The sequence below is a fragment of the Wyeomyia smithii genome, chromosome 2 (assembly GCF_029784165.1).
Source record: "Wyeomyia smithii strain HCP4-BCI-WySm-NY-G18 chromosome 2, ASM2978416v1, whole genome shotgun sequence".
In the NCBI taxonomy this organism is placed as follows: Eukaryota; Metazoa; Arthropoda; class Insecta; order Diptera; family Culicidae; genus Wyeomyia; species Wyeomyia smithii.
In genome coordinates this window covers 35,719,009-35,738,546 of record NC_073695.1, presented here as the reverse complement: position 1 = coordinate 35,738,546, position 19,538 = coordinate 35,719,009, and the positions used below count along the sequence as shown (strand labels likewise).

The window sequence follows — 19,538 nt, the reverse complement described above, 5'->3', positions numbered from 1 at the left end:
AGAACGCGAATGCCGGCGCGATGCGATTCGCCTTACCGTGGTGAAATGTACAGCTCTTTTTATTAACTCTTCAAATAATCATTTGTGTTCTTCATATTTCAGTTGTTCAATTTAATATCCGATGAAATGTTTGTTTTTTATCTGATGAAGCTCTTTTATAGGCCAAATGATGCATTCCCAATTTACTAGGTCCATAACTCTGCCGACCGTGCTTGGGAAAGCGCGGTATAACGACTAATCAGAGGTCGAATTTTGTGTTTTGACAAGGCTTAAGAGTTTTCAATAGTACAATAGTTCGAATGATAAAATTGCAATTTTATGCATTTGGTAGGAATCTTAGAAGATTTTCTAATCGATTGCTGCAAAAACGAAGGAAATCCATCGAAAACTAACCGATATATTGGCATTTGAAATTTTTCTCGATTTTTTCAGTTTTAGGTTTTCATTTTACATCCCTATGTAACCGAACTTCCTGAGAGAAGTATTCTAATTCAAAATTAAATCTTCATTAATTCATTTGTTGTCCTTAAAAGGACAATTGTTCAATTTATCATTGATAGTGAGGACTAAGGCGCACGGTCAACACAATGAGAAAGGTGTTTTCACATTGAAAACTAGACACGGCTTTACTGGAGGAAGTGTTGGCAAATGCATCTACCGCTAATACCACCGCTATCATACGAAAGCGCGTCGTTTCATGTGGGGAATATCAACAACGAAAAATGACGCGCGTCTAAGCATAACCCGAACTGTTTCGCCGTGCTGCTCCCATTTACCTTTACATCGGCCTCAGGGAAGTACCGGCTGCATCTGCATCTACCGCTGAGGCTGTCACTATACTGCTATTGGTACTAAAAGCTATTAACTCTTCAAATAAGTGTGTTATTTGTTCTCAAAAGAACAATTGTTCAATTCAAAATCGGATTTACGCAATCGCATCTCTGTAATATTACCGACAATAATATTCTTCTGAACAAACTGATACAACTTTCCCATTAGGCCTCTGCCATAATAGATGCGAAAAGTGACGCGAACCGATTTGCTCAGCTGTAGGTTAATGTACAGCCATCAGTAGAGCTGTACATCAACCTACGGCCGAGCGAATCGGTTCGCGCCGCTTTTCGCGTCTACTATGGCAGAGGTCTTAGAGAAAGTTGCTGGCTGATGTATTCACTTCATGCAAGCCTGCTGCTGATGCTTCCCGCTACCACAATGAAACAGCATTTTATTGAAGAGAGTGTCGTTGTATCAGCTGACCCTGCTACTATCGATGCTGATATACCCGCTGCAACAGCTACGCTATGCATAGCCATGCCACAGTTGTGGCCGCTATACGCTGGCCCAACTGCTGAGCAACTGCAACGCTATCCGTAGCCATGCCACAGTTGTGGCCGCCATTGGTATCCGCTGTACCTGAATCTGCTGGCCCTGCTGCTATCGATGGTGAGATCCGCTGAAACTGCTACGCTTATCCACAGCCATGCCACAGTTGTGACCGCTATCCGCTATCTAAGGGAGGACTGCTGTCGTCGCTGTTCAGAACTACTATGAGCGGCGTAGTCTCATTAGAAAACATATTGCAAGTGCTGCTTGGGTAATGATCCTGAAGGTCTTAGAAGCTTAGATTTTTTCTTTGAAAATTCATGCCGTCAATGTCAAAGGATGTTTTAATAGTTTCAGGATGAGCTACGTAATAACTGATTAACCGTTAATTTGTGTTCAGCAGAAACTTTTTGCGTCAACCAAATATCGGCAAAAGTTATTTTATTTCCCAAATGGCACCAAATCAAACTCACTGTAGCTGTTCCTATTAGTTGAAACCATCGATTCCGAATCTCGGGCATCAAAATCATAAAATCACCGTTTCACTAACCACAGCCCAATCGCTCATCTGTGTTAAATTAAAACCTAAACGTAAGGTTCAAAATACGCCCGTCATTGTTGCTGCAAAATATCATGAATCACGCCATTTCATAACGCTCTTTTTTCCTTTTTCTTTTCAACTTCGCAGGGACTGTTTTCGCGTATCACCTTCCGCGAGCCGGTGTTTCTCGGTGGATTCGGAAACATCACGGGATTGGACAAGAAGTTACCCGTCAGCAACGGCTTCACCGGTTGCATTCGGAAGTTTGTGGCCAATGAGCATGACTACAGCTTTTCGAACCTACCACTCGGTGATGTTTCGCACGGCTTCGATATTCGTAAGTGTCGAGTTCTAAAACAAAACAACAGCTGGTCCCGTTTGATGCGTAAACTAGTAACTCATCATAGCAAATTATTTACCGTCGTACCCATCCTGAAGCCTGAAATGGGTGAAATATCCCGCGTGTCATGAGCAGCTCTGCTGCTACATGGTCCCTCATCGCAAAAGAAGATGTCAAAAAGACCTGAAAAAAATTTAATAAAACCGTGCCCTCATTCTATCACTCAGTTACAATTTAATTAAATGATAATTAATTTGAAACTTTCCACCACCGAAATCGTTCCGGGGTCGTAATTTTTTTTATCAATCTGATGCGTTACTTATTGCGCACCGGGACAACTCTTCTCGGCCAGCCAGTAGCGGTGCAGTGGGGCCTCCCCCTCTGAATGCTGGTGACGTCAACAGAACATTACCGGGCGCAGCGGTAGCTGCTTGTTCGGACACTGATGGAATTTCCGCCCAAAAGCGTTGTCGTAATTGGATATTTTCCGTATTTTTTTTTTTTTGCTTTTCCACAATGCGTGCTGCTGCTGATACAATAATAACAATCCCGAATTGCCCGCGCAACCGCACGGTCCGTGACCACTGGCAACGACGACCTCGACTACGACGACGACAACGTCGGACAATCAACAGAGGAATGTGTCACCGATCGGTGCAGCCGGTATCCGTGTCAACACGGCGGCAAGTGTCTACCGTCGGACGACGGAGCAATCTGTCTGTGTCCGCTGGGATTCGGCGGTGATTTATGCGAGATGAGACTGGATTTACAGGTAACGTACTAACCCATTAGTATTACGAGTTCGAGTGTTTCCACCTGGAATTACGGATGAGCTTTTTATTTCATGAAATTAATTAGGGAAAAAATAGAACTGTTCCAATTTGTTCAGTTGTTGTTGTATTTTGATAGTAAAAATATTTGAAGTATTAAGGTGACAATGGCTGACATAAAATTTATATTGGCCTTCCCAAGAATCGTTACGGCACCGGTTTCTAGCCGTAAGTTTTTGTCATGAATTTTCATTCGTTATTTGATTACTGGCTCTTTTTATTACTGCACCAGTGCACCCTTTCTGCGAGGAAAATTTTCCATTTGTGGCTGTGAAAATTGCGGGGAAATACATCTAATGAAATGTAATTATAGAAACGTGAAGCCTCGTTCAAATAAAATTCCTTCTGTTGGCGAAATGAGAAAATTGCGTCGTTGGTTGCCACTCAAAGGGGTACTTTTCGTTTTACAGTTTTTACGAGCGCCGATCCGAGCACCTCAGCCCTGTCTTCCTGGCAGCCAACAATTAACGGATGGTTTAATTACTTTTTTATATGTTCTTTCTGCTTTCATTTCCTTCACAGGTGCCTTCATTTAACGGTTCCTCCTACCTGCGCTATGCACCGCTCGGCGATAGCTGCATCATCTGGTTCGAGCTGAAGGTGAGTTTGAGTGCAACGTTTCCGGTGCTTTAGTGTGACGGTGGCAAGCGTTAAAGGGTTGCCTGCGCGTTGTTACCCTCGTTTGGACCCTTTGTTGTATGTTTTTAATCACCGCGAGAATCACTTGAAAATGAAGAGAATCTTTGGAAATTATGATGCACAGTAAATGCGTATCGTTCTGGAACTCGTAAATGTACGTAGTTTGTTTTATTTTTATGTTTGAAGGTCGAAGGTATGTGATGGAGGGTGATTTTTATGCTCTCAGAAGCTTGGAATTTAATTATGTGCTTGAACCTGTATTTAATCTTAATTCCATGAGAGTTGATGATCGCCACTCCGAGGTTCGTCACTCAATATCTCCAAAATCAATTTGTAAATATTTAATCAAAATGTCACCTCTCCATATGAGATAGAGAGAAACTAGACTGAACGTTAGTCTAGTTAGAAAATATATCCACTTTCCGGATTTTCGTCTCTGATTATCACCTGTCGAGATCCATCAGTATCGAGGCAAAAAATCTCACGCAGGAATCAGGCAATCGTTCGCTCTAGCACATACCCGGCAACCGGCAGACGCTTGTCGCGCTAGTCCAGTTACCGGATGATTTATAACTGCATAAATTAATTTGCAGCACATTAATATTCCAGCCAGTCTATGAACTGTCACTGGCTGCGATAGTCTGTGCACGGTTAGCAACCAAATCCAGCGGATAATTCGCACGACCAAAGCCACAATAGCCACTGACTGTTGGCAATGAAGGTGAAAGCAGTCATCAATTATTCCAACCTGAATGCGCCGAAGTCTATCGATTGCTGCTGCACCGATAATCACCGGTTCTGTTCTGTTTGGAGCGCAAACCGTACACCGTTAGATTATAGTGCATTTTTAGGATTGGTGCCAATTTTGCCAGCCATTCTCCGATCCGATAATCCGCTTGTCTGTATCCACATACACACACGCACACAATTTAGTCACCAGCTGCGCGAGGAGGATACTATTTGTTCTTCTGTAATGCAGTGTGTGTGAGTGTGAGCCTGGGGTTCTATAGCTGTGTCGTAACGGTGATCCCACCGATTTTGTGGGCGCGTCACTGGGCTGACCGTTTTGAGTTTGAGCACTTGCGGACACGTGCATACCAACCGACCGGTCAGTTATAGTGACATGCCAGTTGCTCAAATTGAACGATATATTCTAATTATATGCCCGATAAGCATCGAACAATATTGAATTTTCATGAACAAGGCAGACGGACAAAGCGGAATCGGCCGGAATTATACCACGAATTGGCAATTATATCTGGTGCGTTTGTTAGTTAGTGGCGTAATACACGAGGTTGCCGACGATTTGCATGAATCTATATTAATTTGACCGAATGATTCAGATTTGTTTGAAAAAATGTATGAAAATGCAGAGCCATTGGAACGATGAGAGTTGAAATTGGCTCTCCACTTCACATATTATTTTCCAGATTTGTACGGAGGAAACAGCCAATGAATGGTCTTCGATTACAAATTTTAAAAGTCCTATGCAAGCATAACAATTGGATTTTTCAGCCATCTTATTTGCAATACCACAATTTACTTATGACAATGGGCAACTAGTTTTTGGTTACGAAAAAAAACCATGTTGAAATGTTAACCACAGAATTATAAGAAATCTATGATAAATTTTTCTTCTCAATGTTCAGTACATCTAACATTAGTTTTTCGTCTACGAAGAAATTTTTAATAATCTTTCTCGATATATTGGGGACATGTGTTAGCAATTTCGTTTTAAACTTTGAATAATCGAAAAGGGAAAGTTTGCGAAAATGAAATAATTTCATAAAAGTTTTCGTGATACCGAAAGATTTACACTTTTCGACGTAGAACGTCTTTCGGCAAGATTCTAAAGGATGATGTAAATTGAAAATCCTTCGTTTTCAGAGAAAACGATTGGAACATTAGTTACGCGTCCACTAAAATTTAACTATTGTACTTGGTAAATGTCGAGTCATGTATAGAATGTAAACTTCGACCAAATCAGAGCTGCAAACTAGGTTAAATACCACCCAATATGTATTTTCTAGAGGCCGGCAATAGACCACAGATGCCAGAAACTTCAGAAGTCCGGGAAACAGCAAAAAAAAAATGGTCAAATGCCACTCAATATGGATATTTCCGGGCCCAGAATGACGTCCAGAGGCCGTAAATCGACTGCAGACTGCATTTTGAAATCCAAGATCCGGTTTCTGGGAAACAACCAAAAGTGACCAACAGGGCTGGAATTCACCTCAGTGCAGACAGAACCACACAAGTTTGTACACAACAGATTTGCCATCAAACCGTGCGTGCCACTCCCGATATTTCGTTTGTGTTCTCTTCTCCCCATTCACTCTTTTGTATTTCTTTCGCACCGAAAAAAAGCGACTGAGTACTCTTTGTGCATTTGCCAAAATGTGCGACACCACACATTGTGTCTTACTTTGTGTGTTGCTTGGGGCAATGATTATCGGATTTGACAAACGAACGATTATAGTATTTAATTTTTTTTTTTTTTTTTTGGTTTTTGCACTTCATTTGACTCCTACTGAAATAATTCTGAAGCTAATTTTCAGTGCTGCTCAATGGGTTTTGTTTCAAAACTAAAAATGGTTTCTTCCTAAACTAAACTTCAACTTAATCTGACTTCGGGAACATGTCTTAAAATGGATGAAACATCGAGATCTGGTGTTATCCAAAAACAAAAAAATTAAAAAATCGATCGGTTAAAGTTTCACCTTTCCACTGAATGAACTTCTAAATGCGACGAAGGATAATTTTTTTCCATACAAGTCATTACCACCCTAATGAACGGTATCAGTAGTGAATGCATGTAGCGATTGTATATGAATACCGGGACAGAAACATGTCTGGACGTGCGTAATATGTCCTAAGAAACACGTCCACGCCACCGTTGAGAATCGTGTTTGAATGAATTTCAAAAGTGTATATGGTCCTTTTTCGGTTCCTTTTCTCTGCTATTTTTTCTACCCGAAACGCAACGCAAACTGCTCAAACTGAAGCTCTTTGTTCTCACGCAATGTGTCACAAAAAGCAGCACAAAGTGTTGTTCCGTTCTCCCTCTTTTGAAATATTTCTTAATGTCAAATATCGAATTTCTTAGAGTTTATCCACAAAATAGCAAAAAATGGCATCGAAGAAACATAAAAAAATTTATGATTTCTCAAAAGCTCTCGAGGATATTTGATTTTAGAGCAAAACACATGAAAAATCATACATATAAGCCAAGGCAAAAAAAAACTGTGTTATTGAATTCTGTATTCTCAGTAGATAACTTTTTTTGGAATAACGTGAAAACAGGGAGACATTAAATAACAGATTAGGGGAACAATCTTAATTTTTTGTTGAACAGTCAACAAGTAAACCTTTTACACAACTCATCATGAATTTGGAATCGCTTTACTGAGTATTGCAACACCTAGTTTGAATATTGCAGCACCCAGAAAAGTTTAGCATCACCTACAATGAGCAGATATATCTGGATAAACATTTCAAAAAGTCCTATCTGCTTTCATCGTTTTACCGGAGCGTCTTTTCATTATGCAGTGATCACCCGATTGTAACACCACATTGATGATGTGTGGGGTGATGAAATAGGGAAGGTGATAAAATCGGAATTTTTTTTTAATCAAAATTTTGTTATAAAAGATGGTGAACCAATAATTTAATACGTAAAATCAGCGATTTAAATTACTACAAGAAATCTAATCATATGAAAAAGCAGTTCTATCTGTCTGTCTGTCTCTCTGATCTTCATAGACGTGGAAACCACTGTACCAACCGGCGTGAATTTTTTTATGTAGAGGTTTTTGGAGCCGGAATAGGTTGTTAGAGTAGCTCGAGACCCCTCCCTCTTCCCAAAGGGAGGTCTCCCATACAAATATAACACAAACTTCTGCGTAACTTGAAAACAAATCAAGCAAATGGAAACAAATTTGACATGGTGAGGTTTTTAGGAGTAAGAAATATGTCAATGGTAACTTGAAGGAGGGGTTTCCTCTAGAAGGGAGGGCTCTCACTACTACAAACTTTAAAAGACGAAAGTTTGTAACTTAATTGACAGTGGTACTGCCATTTGTGAATAATTGCGAAATTTGGAGATGGTGCAATTACCCCTGAAAATTTTATTATATGGCAAATAGCTTGTTTATTTAAATAGTTTTAATAATAACTTTAATAATATTTTTTTTGCAAAAACATGCATTTTTAGAAGACTGATAACTTTGTAGAAGGTTTAAAAATACAAAAAAATGTGGGAAAAAGTTAGAACGAAAATTGGGATTTTTAGTGCCTTTTGAAAAAAAACTTAATATGGTTCACAATGTTCTCATACAAAAGATCAACTCAATTGGACTTCGAAGAGTTATTCGTCAAAGTGATCCAAGTTTCCCTATTTTGACTGATGAAGTTCATGAAATGTTTATAAGAAAATGTCTAAGGGGATCACAACCGAAAATTTTATCTGATGGATGCGATGCATCTGGCCCTGTATGTTAGTTAGGGGAATAATTGAAGTCCATAATCCGTAAGTTCCATGAACATCATGTTAGAAAATTTAGATCCCTTGCGAATACGGAAGATATTTTCAAAGTTTCTAATTGAGTTCCGATCCAGTGATGAAAATCAACATAGATTACAGACTAGTCGATAATCTTAAGTTTATTTTGAGCCACTGTTGTTGTGTTGTTACAACTTTTGGTGTGGGTTTGAGACAAAATACCCGACACCTATCCGACTAGCAGATTGGAATACCCAAAACTGAATAAAAAGACAACAGGTATGGTGTTAACGTTTCATATTACTCAATTTGTCAGTTTACATGGCTTTACATTGAGGGCATCACTCGTGCCTCCTAACTCCTATGATCTTTCCCTAGCTATCTTACACATTTTGCTTATCATTACTACTCACAGTACTGTGTCTTCGATCTCACTAGGGATCCGAGTCAGGTTACGCAGAACGCACCGATAGCGAGGCGCTCTTGGTGCTTGCCGCCGAGCCTTCCGCTCACGATGAGTCGAGTGTGTGCTGACCAGTGTTGTTAGTCTCGCTCGTAAGCAGCATACAACACCTCATGTGAGGTTCTCGGTGTCGCCGCTTTCACACAGTAGAGAATTCTCCAATCAAGCTTTTCTTTCCTGCTTTCTTTCTTACTCCCGAGATCATATGCACACACTCCCGTCTACTTTTCTCGTGTGTACTCGTGTATACCTACTCCCCAACTCGCGAGAACGACCAGCCGAAGACAATTGATTCAAGATGCTTTGCGATGGTTGCAGAGGAGAAAAAATGATAGGGTATCGGACTACTTCGGCAGCGGTTCGCTTCGGCTGGTTTTGCATTGTACTGCTGTAAAAAACTTACTGAAGCAGTCCGATACCCTTCACGTTGCCCCACTGTCGGTTGTCGGGAAGAAAGCATTTTCGTTTTCGAGCACAGTTTTTCAAGCACTCAAGCAGTCAAGCAATTTTAGTCGAGTACTCCTACTCACTAGCAGGAACTGGCGTACTCTTTTACGGTAGCTGACTAACAATACGCAAGAGTTTGTTCGTGTCGGTGCGTGCTTGCTGCCACTCAGGGAAATGCATGAAGAAGAAAGAGTATTTCCAAAGCGTGTGTGCAAAAGACTTGAGAAGCGTAGCATATGTCTCGTTCTCCAGCAGAAAGAAGGAGAAGAGTTCTGCTACTCGCTCGATTTGCAACGCTGGTGCTGACTGCTGCTGAGCTTTCCGCCCACAACGTGATCGTAGAACGACTCCAATAGTTATCGACTCCGCAAACCAAGCAGGAGCTCCGCTGCCAATCTCCGAAATGGTGCAGATCCAAACCGTGATGACGAGATCAAGACTGCAAATGAGATATGCAAAAAGAAAAGCCCTGTGGCCCCAGGAAATTAGCCACGGTTTAAGTTCGCTCTAATCGCACCACTTACTTCGCGTACGAAGGCTTTTTGATTCTGAATAGCTCTAGTTCAGTTAGAGTACACCTTCCTGTTCGCTTTGAAGCACCAACGTCGTATTGGGTTCCTCGGTGCAACAATCTCTCGCTAGCCGACCCCGCGATCGTGATATGCAGTCCGTATGGAGAGCTCGATCTTCGATTGCCTGATTCGACCGTGCTAGGTGTGTCGATGTTTGCTTGCGTCCCTGTTTGTAGGAGTTTGTTAATACCAAGGCCAAAACGATCATGGTTGGTGCAATTTCTTACCGGTTCTTTTGATGTGATGTGACTCGAATGATGAGAATTTGCGGTCACCGTTTAGACTTTACACGCGCACTGAAGGATGGGAATTGACCATCGGCGGCATCCACGTGTGTTGGAGGTTTGACCGTTTCCTCACTTCAAAAAAAAAAAGCACCGGACTTCGCCACCAAATTACTCACTTCGCTACCCGCGAATTAGATTCCACCGCTGCTCTGCTATTCTAATGGGTACCAGATTTGGTCGCAGTTTCGTGACACGAGGTTCACGATTTCGCAATGGCTGTCTGTTCACGAACTATCGTAAAGATCTAATCTTTTTGAGCAGCGATAAAACTGTGAATTGAATGTGCACCAGCGACAGACGTCACGAAATTCGTTGCAATCTCTATGCGTGTTAATTTTTAAACCGCACCTATATTCGCTGTTTGACACTGATGACGGACGCACCTTCTTGTGAGACGATCTGTCGGCGACTCGCCTAGCAATGGGCAAGATCGATCCGATTTTTCCAAAATCAATTTTTTCGGGTCGATTTATCGATTTTTTGAATCGATTTCTATGCGCGATCTTCTACTGAATCGATTCTCTGGATGGCAAGATCGTTTTTTTTTCGCCTGAAAAATAAATGTGTGCAAAACGGATTGAAGACAATAGTAATTGCATTTATTGTTGCTAACGTAATCTGCGGCCGAATTCCGAGAACACTCTTTTTTGAAGAGAAGAAAGTTTCTTCATTGATAGTATACAAATTTTTTTTCTCCGAAGAAGTGTTTGCTCGGAACTCGGACACTGATCTGAAAAATGTGTCAACTTTTTACCGGGATGACCATAGTTGAAGAATGGCCTAAAGTTCAATAGACATGAAACCGAGAAAAACGCATTTCAAATGTTTTTGTTGGTTTAAACAATTATCTACGTCCATGACAACTTTTTTCATGAGTATGTCACCACCCCCACAAGGTTCCAGAATATCCAGTTTTCCACGAATGGTGGATAGGGCACGCTGTCCATTTTGACGTTTTCTGTAGGTCGAGTTGAAAAAGAACAATCCGCAGCCAAATTAAGTCCCTCGAGTATTTTTAACGCAGTAACCATTTTTTTGCCTTTGTAAACGCGACATCAATAGACAAACCTGTATGAAATTTGGCTAATACACATGCGTTATGAAATATATCAAGCGGCTCTGAACTGACTCATGAATCGCATTGATTCACGAGCGGTGACAGTTCGTGTTGTCTCGGTAAACTTCGGGTTCGCGCGAACCAAACAGTTCTGCTGCACCCAAAGAACCGTGGTTCTCTTTCGTGAGCCGTTCGTTCTTTCGCTCTTTTCTAAGAACCGGTTCATATGAACGGCTCGTGAGCCGTTCGCCCATCCCTAATTTCGGTAGAAAAGGCATACACCGAGAGAAAATAACAATTGAATTCCATGAGAACAACTTATGATTTTGCGCCACAAGGATCCCTTATGGAAGTTATAAATTTTGCCTTATGAATTGGAGGGGAAAATTGATTTTCGACCACTAACGATTTTCATAAGTCATACTTATAAAATTTATTGGTCGTAGTATGCATGCTATAAGAATAGACATTTCAAAATCATAGCTTTCAAATATGAATTTTATGAAGGGATTGATATGAATATCATTACTCTAATGTTATAAAACTCATAATTTTTGCCATGAACTTTATAACTGTTAGGTTATAAAATGTACACCTGTGCATGTTCTTTTTTTTTAGTTTTATTTATAAATATGGATACTCAATCTATGGTGAAAAAAATTGAACTTTTTTGAGTACCTCAATATGTTTTGATAAGAAAACAGCTTTTTACTCTAGTTCGTACTCATTTTTATTCACAAATATTACAAATATTAATATGAAGTACAAGTAAAAGTTTCAAAAACTGTTCATTTTGTCCTAAAAAGTATATCCTGCTATGTCATGGCGGTATTATAATGATAATAAAGTACTTCAAATTTCATTTCTCTTGATTCCTCTTGCTGAATATCGTCAGCGTTGTCCTCTTCAACGAACACAATAGTTGATAGATGCTTAACTACATATATATGACATGAAGTAATTATAGGATTTGTAGATATGTACTTACACTTTTTTCTACAATTTTTAACCCAGTTTCAGAATAATTCATTAACAGTTTCTTCATTAACAGTTAACAGTTTCTTCATTGAAAGACACTCGCTGCGCAAATTGCAGATTAGCGCTTCTGAAAAGCTTATAACTTGTATCTAACAAACTCGGCTCATCAAGAACGATGCAATACTGCTTCGCCATTTTGCAGGTTTCATAAGATATGAGTATGAAATTTTCACGTTTATGAAAATCATAACTTACGCATATGAGATGCATATGACGTATAAATACAAATCGTAAGATAGACTTATAAAGATTATACACTTTGATGTATAATGCATAAGTGTCTTATGAAAACGAAATTAAGCATGTTTATAAGTTGTAACTTATGAAATTCTTAAGTGTTTTTCTCTCAGTGTATGCGCTTCTTTTTCAACTATGAGTAGCGGGGTACTCGTTAACTCAAATATTGCAAAAGTTGAATTAAATGTTCGTGTATATGCCTTGCTGCATTCTGTTCTGCATGGTGTCGGCGAGCGCGATTTTTGTTCATTTGAGTTTGTGCTGCGGATGTACCGATTTTTTTATGAATTGGGTTGTTCAGCTATATCAGTTTTTTCTATCATCTGAAAGATCGGAATTTAAGTAAAACATTATTTAAAAAAATTCTATCATTGTCCTTCGCTTTTTTAATTCACGATTTGAAACTGCTTGAAATTTGCTCGAAACCGCTACAATGACAGTTCGCCCATCTACCAACTGTCATTGTACCGATTTATTTTTGTTTTTATTTAAAAACCGAAGGAAACTTTCTGTCGAAATTTCGTTCATGAATCAAGTTCACAAACGTCTCGTGAAATGATCTATGGGATGAGCGACAACGAAAACTCTTAGTGGAAAAAACCGCCAAAGGCGACGCGGCAAAAGAAGATGGCAATAAACTAAAAAAGCCGTGTCGTTGGTAGATGTTGTGAACGAAAACTCGTTGAACATGATTGATAAACTAGAAAACGCAAACAAAACAAAATCACCATAAATATAGCCAAAAAAGATCGTAAAAAGCTTATACCAAACAAAAATCGATTTTTTGTTGAATCGATTTTTCAGACTCGATTTTCTTATAAATCGGTTTTATTGGTTTTGATTAATCGATGCAGGAGAATCGATTTTTTTTTCAAATATCGCCCATTGCTAGACTCGCCTCGCTAGTGATCAAGCTCTTTTGCTTCCCCTGTGTGGCTGACTGCTTCTCCGTGTGCGTGCGCTCGCGCGGCGTAAGGCGATCGGCAATTCAATTTAATGGCCGGCTTACTTTGCAAGCAAGTAGCCCCGCGGCGAAATTAGATGTTACGACTGGGCGTCACCTTTCGGGTTGCACGTTCCGTAAACACTACTGCTTTTCGGCTTAATTTAATTCTTTAATTCGGCTAACCTTTCTAATTCTAGCTTTGTATTTAATTGAACGATGGTATCGTCACTAATAATTTCTTAACCATCAAAACAAATCTAACAGTGTTCAAATCAAAATATCTTAAATTAATGTCTGTATAACAAACCTAAAGTTTGATGAAAAACTTAAGAAAAAGATGAATACCGAAAAATATGAAACCTGCAGAACTTTACAGAAAGCCGCAAAGCTTTAGCGTGTAATGTAAAAGTGTGAGTATCGCATCATTCCGGTAAACATGCTCTGGTATTTGGAATTTATGATTGAAATTAACCCATTCCCGGCAGAGAGAAATCAGTTTTAACCTCAAAAAAGAACTTCCAACTCTTATTACTCATCAACTATATGCACAATTGACAAAAACTGTATTTCATATTGATCATGTATCTGTTCTCTTGCCATTGAATAGTTTCATCGTGCAAAGCTTCAGGCATAATTGTTAAACTCTAATAAAAATGTATATGTCAGTTCCATTCGCCATATGGCATCACCCGCCGGGAATGGGTCCAAATCCAAGTATTTCAAAAGTATATCAAAGTACCTTTTTGAAATTTTCCAGAAAATATTTTTTTTTACATTTTCAACTAAAGATCATCTATTCTTTTCTTTGTTATGTTTTTTGTTTCAGATTACTAAATGTTTACCAAAAAACTTAAAACTAAGACAAATTTTACAAAAACTTGTATATTTCTAAAAGTTATATAGATACACGCAAAAGTTGATGTCTTGTACAATCATTGTGTCTTCCCGATTCGCACAAATGTTGCACAGAAATCGCACAATAAATGTGTGAAACGCATAACGCAACAGTTGTACTGCGAATACGTTGACATAGAATGAAATCAGAATATGTATCATATACCGACACTTTATTTCTCACGTCGAGTGTATTAGTGGCTAGACTAGATACATCACATACAATTTGCAGGTTGCTCTTTCGCTTCTCTTTCGGTTCGGATTGCGACGCGCAAGGTGATATCTCGTTGCTTCAAGAAATGAGCGAGACACCCGTGCTGTACATACTTGATTTAATACTAGTGTTGTTAGTCTCACTCATACTGTCGGTGCGTGCTTGCTGCTATTCAGAGGAATGCATGAAGAAGAAAAATTATCTCGAAAGCGTGAGTGCAAAAGACTTGAAAAGCGTAGCATTTGTCTCGTCCTCAAGCAGAAAGGAGGAGAATAATTTTGCTTTTCGCTCGCTTTGCAATGCTGCTTGATACCAGTTGAAACTGTTTAGGTGTAGTAGTTTGGAGCTGCCAAATACATTGGAGAAACGCTAGAGTATTAATTGCGTTATGCCCAACACGCAATCATTGTACTGGTTTCGAATTACATCAACAATTGCGCTAAAAACGCACAGTTTTGTACTGGTTTCGCACCATCCAACTTTTGCGTGTAGAAATTTCGTATATTCTACAATGTTTCATTAAATTTTACAACTTTGTCAAAAACCGTAAAGTTCTAGCATGTCAGAAAAAAAAGTATCACAGCGTCTTGTCTGTGGCCAATTCGCAAACTCAATTAGGCATACAAATTAAACTATTAGCAAAAACATCAGTGCGTCTTGAACTGTCCTACAGATCAGACGTTTTTTCGGTTGCTTGTGGACTGGTCTTTGACTGCCTATAGCTTCAAAGTTTGTGTTTTGTCAGTGTGTCTTTTAAAGACTACCTGAAAGTTATTTCACATCAGTCTTTCTCAAGACTACCTACTTTTGAATTTAACATTTGTTTTAACTTTTTTCGTATCACCTGAAATGGCTGGACGGAAAAAGAAACCTCGCATCGCTGCGGGGAGGAAAAGAGAGGCATCTCTTTCTGACACATCGAGTGTCTGTAGTGACAATCCTTTTGATATTTTGCCTGAGCAAGAAGCTGGTGAAATGGAAGTTATTAATAATGAAACTATACAAAATATAAAATCTTTAAAAAAGGAGAAAGTTCCACCTATTGTGGTAACTATTTCTTCTGAATTTAATATATTCAAAAAGGAACTTTCAACGTTTGTTTCTGACGTTAAAGTTACCTATCAAATTGGCCGTAGAGGTGAATGCCGCTTATTAGCCGACTCAGTAAAGGGTCGTGATCGTCTTGTTCAGTATTTAACTGACAAGATGTACAAATTTTTTACATATGACACTAAGAACGCCAAGCCGTTCAAGGTTGTCTTGAAAGGTCTCACCAACGATCAAACCGTTGATGAGATCAAACTTACTTTAACAGAATTACTTGGCATAGCCCCTACCCAAGTAATTCTAATGAAACAAAAATCACGAGGCGAAAACAGTCAGAGAACTGGAATTTCCCTTGTTAATTATTTAATTCATTTTAACCGCAATGAGGTTAACAACTTAAATTTTTTTGAAAAAGCACATGCTTTGTATAATGTGCGTGTAAAGTGGGAAATTTATAGGAAGTATGGCGGAGGTGAAAAGCATATCACCCAATGCCGTACTTGCCAACGTTATGGCCATGGTTCCAAATTCTGTAACATGGACCAAAAATGTCTTAATTGTGGAGACTCTTCTCACAAAAAGGACACATGTCCTGTGAAAGAGAGTAAAAATTTTCGCTGTGCGAATTGTAACGGCAACCATATGTCAAATTTTTATCAATGCACAGTCCGTTTAGCAATTGTTAAGGCAAGGCAAGGTAAACAAAATTCAATTTCTCAATTAAAACCAACTTCAAAACAAAATTCTCCAAGCGTACCAGTGACGCATAGTTTACCTACTCCTTTGCATACCCGTTTAACTTATGCACAGGTTACAGGTAGTTCGAACATTATACCGCCTAGTGTTGGTAGTTCGAATATGATCGTTAATATGGGTAAGCAAAACACGCTAGAAAATAATTGTACACCTGTTACTCCAGCTAATATTGCTGCCGAAAATATTTTTTCTAATGTCAACTGCCTGGGGCCTATTACGGCAGGTAAACTTTCTTTTTTGCAACAGGCAATGTTCGATCTTATGAACGCCATGTTGCAGGCAAAATCAATGTTTGAAGCCATTCAAATAGGCACAAATTTTACTATTAAAATTGTTTCTAATTTAAAATTTAGCAATGATTTTAAATAAAACAATTAAAATATTAAATTGGAATGCTCGCTCATTGAAGGCCAATGAGAATGAGCTTTTTAATTTTTTAACAGTAAATAATGTGCATATTGCAATTATTACTGAAACATTTTTGAAACCTAACATAAAATTAAAATATGATCCCAATTACGTGGTTCATAGATATGATAGGATTCAGGGTTCCGGCGGTGGAGTTGCAATTGTTATTCATCGCCGAATCAAACATCGTGCTCTTCCCCATCTTGAGACGAAAGTTATTGAAACTTTGGGAATTGAAGTTCAAACTGAACTTGGGATTTTATTTATTGCCGCAGCATATTTACCATTTCAATGCACACGCGAGCTCAAAAATTATTTTAAAGGTGATTTACAAAAACTCACCAGAAATCGTTCGAAATTTTTCATAATCGGCGATTTTAACGCTAAACATCGTTCATGGAATAATTCTCAAAGTAATTCCAATGGCAAAATTTTATTCAATGATTGTTCTTCAGGATACTATTCTATTTTGTCTCCGAATAGTCCTACATGCTTTTCTTCTGTAAGAAACCCTTCAACAATTGATTTGGTGCTAACAGATCAAAGTCATGTATGTAGTGATTTGATCACACATGCTGACTTTGATTCTGACCATCTTCCAATAACTTTTTCTTTATCCCATGAATCAGTTTTAAACCCTATGAGCTCTGTTTTTAATTATAACAAGGCTAATTGGGAAAGTTACAAAACTCATTAAAATGTGCAATTGTTGATGCCAAGAATTATTCTGTTCCAAAGGATCAAGTGAAATTTGATTCATCAATAATTGACGAAAATCTTCAACTTCTAATTCGTTTGAAAAATGTCCGCAGACGTCAATATCAACGTTCTCGTGACCCTGTTTTTAAAACTATTTATAAAGATTTACAGAAAGAGATTAAGCATAGATTTACTCTTCTGAGAAATCAAAATTTTGAGACTAAAGTTGAAAAATTGAAACCATATTCAAAACCATTTTGGAAGCTGTCGAAGATTCTTAAGAAACCTTCAAAGCCTATTCCAGTTTTAAAAGATGGCGAACGTTTTCTTGTATCCAATGAACAAAAGGCTCAAAGACTTGCTCAGCAGTTTGAGAGTGTTCATAACTCAAATTTGAATTTTGTGAGTCCAATTGAAAATGAAGTCACACGTCAATTTGATTTAATTTCTTCCCAGAATTTTTTACCTGCACAAATAATTGAAACTAACTTGAATGAGATTAAATCAATTATTAAAAATTTCAAAAATATGAAAGCCCCTGGTGACGATGGAATCTTTAATATACTAAGCAAACATCTCCCTGAGAGCACAATGGATTTTTTAGTGAAAATTTTCAATTGCTGCTTCAAAATTGCATATTTTCCCAAATTATGGAAAAATGCAAAAATTACTCCCATTTTAAAACCGGATAAGAACCCAGCTGAAGTTTCAAGTTATCGACCAATCAGTTTGCTTTCTTCAATAAGTAAACTGTTTGAGAGAATTATTCTTAACAGAATAATGTCACACATCAACGAAAATTCAATTTTTGCAAATGAACAGTTTGGATTTCGCCATGGGCATTCCACAACTCATCAATTGCTCAGAGTTACTAATATGATACGAGCTAACAAATCTGAAGGTTATTCCACTGGAGCTGCTCTTTTAGACATAGAAAAAGCATTCGACAGTGTTTGGCATAAAGGTTTGATTGCGAAATTGCAAACTTTTAATTTTCCAATTTTCCTAATCAAAATTTTAAAAAATTATCTTACTGATCGAACACTGCAGGTTGTCTATCAGAATTCAAAATCTGATAGATTTCCTGTCAGAGCAGGTGTACCTCAAGGTTCAGTCTTGGGTCCAGTCCTGTACAACATATTCACTTCAGATCTTCCTGATTTGCCTCCAGGATGCACAAAGTCATTGTTCTGCGATGACACAAGCATTTCCGTAAAAGGAAAAAGTCTTCGTGTCATATGCAGTCGATTGCAGAAAAGTTTAGATATTTTTTCTTCCTACTTGCAAAAGTGGAAAATCTCTCCCAATGCTTCTAAAACTCAACTGATAATTTTTCCGCATAAGCCTAGGGCTTCTTTCCTCAAGCCAAACAATAATCACGTTGTCAAGATGAATGGGGTTATTTTAAGTTGGTCCGACAAGGTTAAGTACCTGGGACTAATTTATGATAAAAAACTTATTTTCAAAGAGCACATTGAGAGTATACAAGCCAAGTGCATCAAATATACGAGATGTTTATATCCTCTCATTAACAGGAATTCTAAACTTTGTTTAAAGAACAAACTTTTGATTTACAAACAAATTTTTAGACCAGCAATGCTTTATGCTGTACCGATCTGGTCAAGTTGCTGTTCAACAAGGAAGAAAACGCTCCAAAGGATTCAGAATAAAATTCTGAAAATGATTTTGAAGCGTCCTCCTTGGTTTGGTACACTCGAATTACATAGACTTACTGGTGTTGAACCATTAGAAGCTATGTCAAATAAAATTATTAACAATTTTCGACAAAAATCGTTGCAATCCTCAATTGCTACGATAAGCTCTCTTTATAGCCAATAAGTTAGCAATTAAGTTAGTTGTAAGTTTACTTCCCCTTTTCTGACAAGTAGGTTTAAATCCCTACGAATGATAAGTCCTAATTGCGAAAGCAAACAAATCCTAACAATTAAAATTACAAATTTCTAACAGTGTTGAGAAGTCACCATTTGTGATTGGACACACATACTCATTATTTACTAATATTTATCATAAATACTTGAGCTACTAACAAATCCCCCCTTAAAAAAAAAAAAAAAAAAAAAAAAAAAAAAAACATCATATCAAGAAGACTGGAATCTCTAGGTCGATCTAATACAAATGACAAGCGTCAAATCAAACAGCGCACTCCATCTATTATAGGTGGAAGTTTACATCGCTGCGAAGACAGAATGGGTGCATGTAATAGTCCAGCCTGTGCGTTCACATCGCCAGCACACACACTAGCATGCGTTAGTTACACTTTTCCTCGAAAGACTGCGCA

General features: G+C 38.4%; 1 protein-coding gene across 1 annotated transcript in view; it reads left to right on the top strand.

The window, feature by feature from the left end:
• LOC129724507 (uncharacterized) overlaps positions 1–19,538 on the top strand; it is a 589,670-nt gene that overhangs the window by 485,381 nt on the left and 84,751 nt on the right. Inside the window, exons 9-11 of the mRNA XM_055679461.1 lie at positions 2,012–2,201; positions 2,840–2,976; positions 3,557–3,634. Coding sequence (XP_055535436.1) covers positions 2,012–2,201; positions 2,840–2,976; positions 3,557–3,634 — 405 coding nt within the window. The remainder of the gene's footprint in view (positions 1–2,011; positions 2,202–2,839; positions 2,977–3,556; positions 3,635–19,538) is intronic.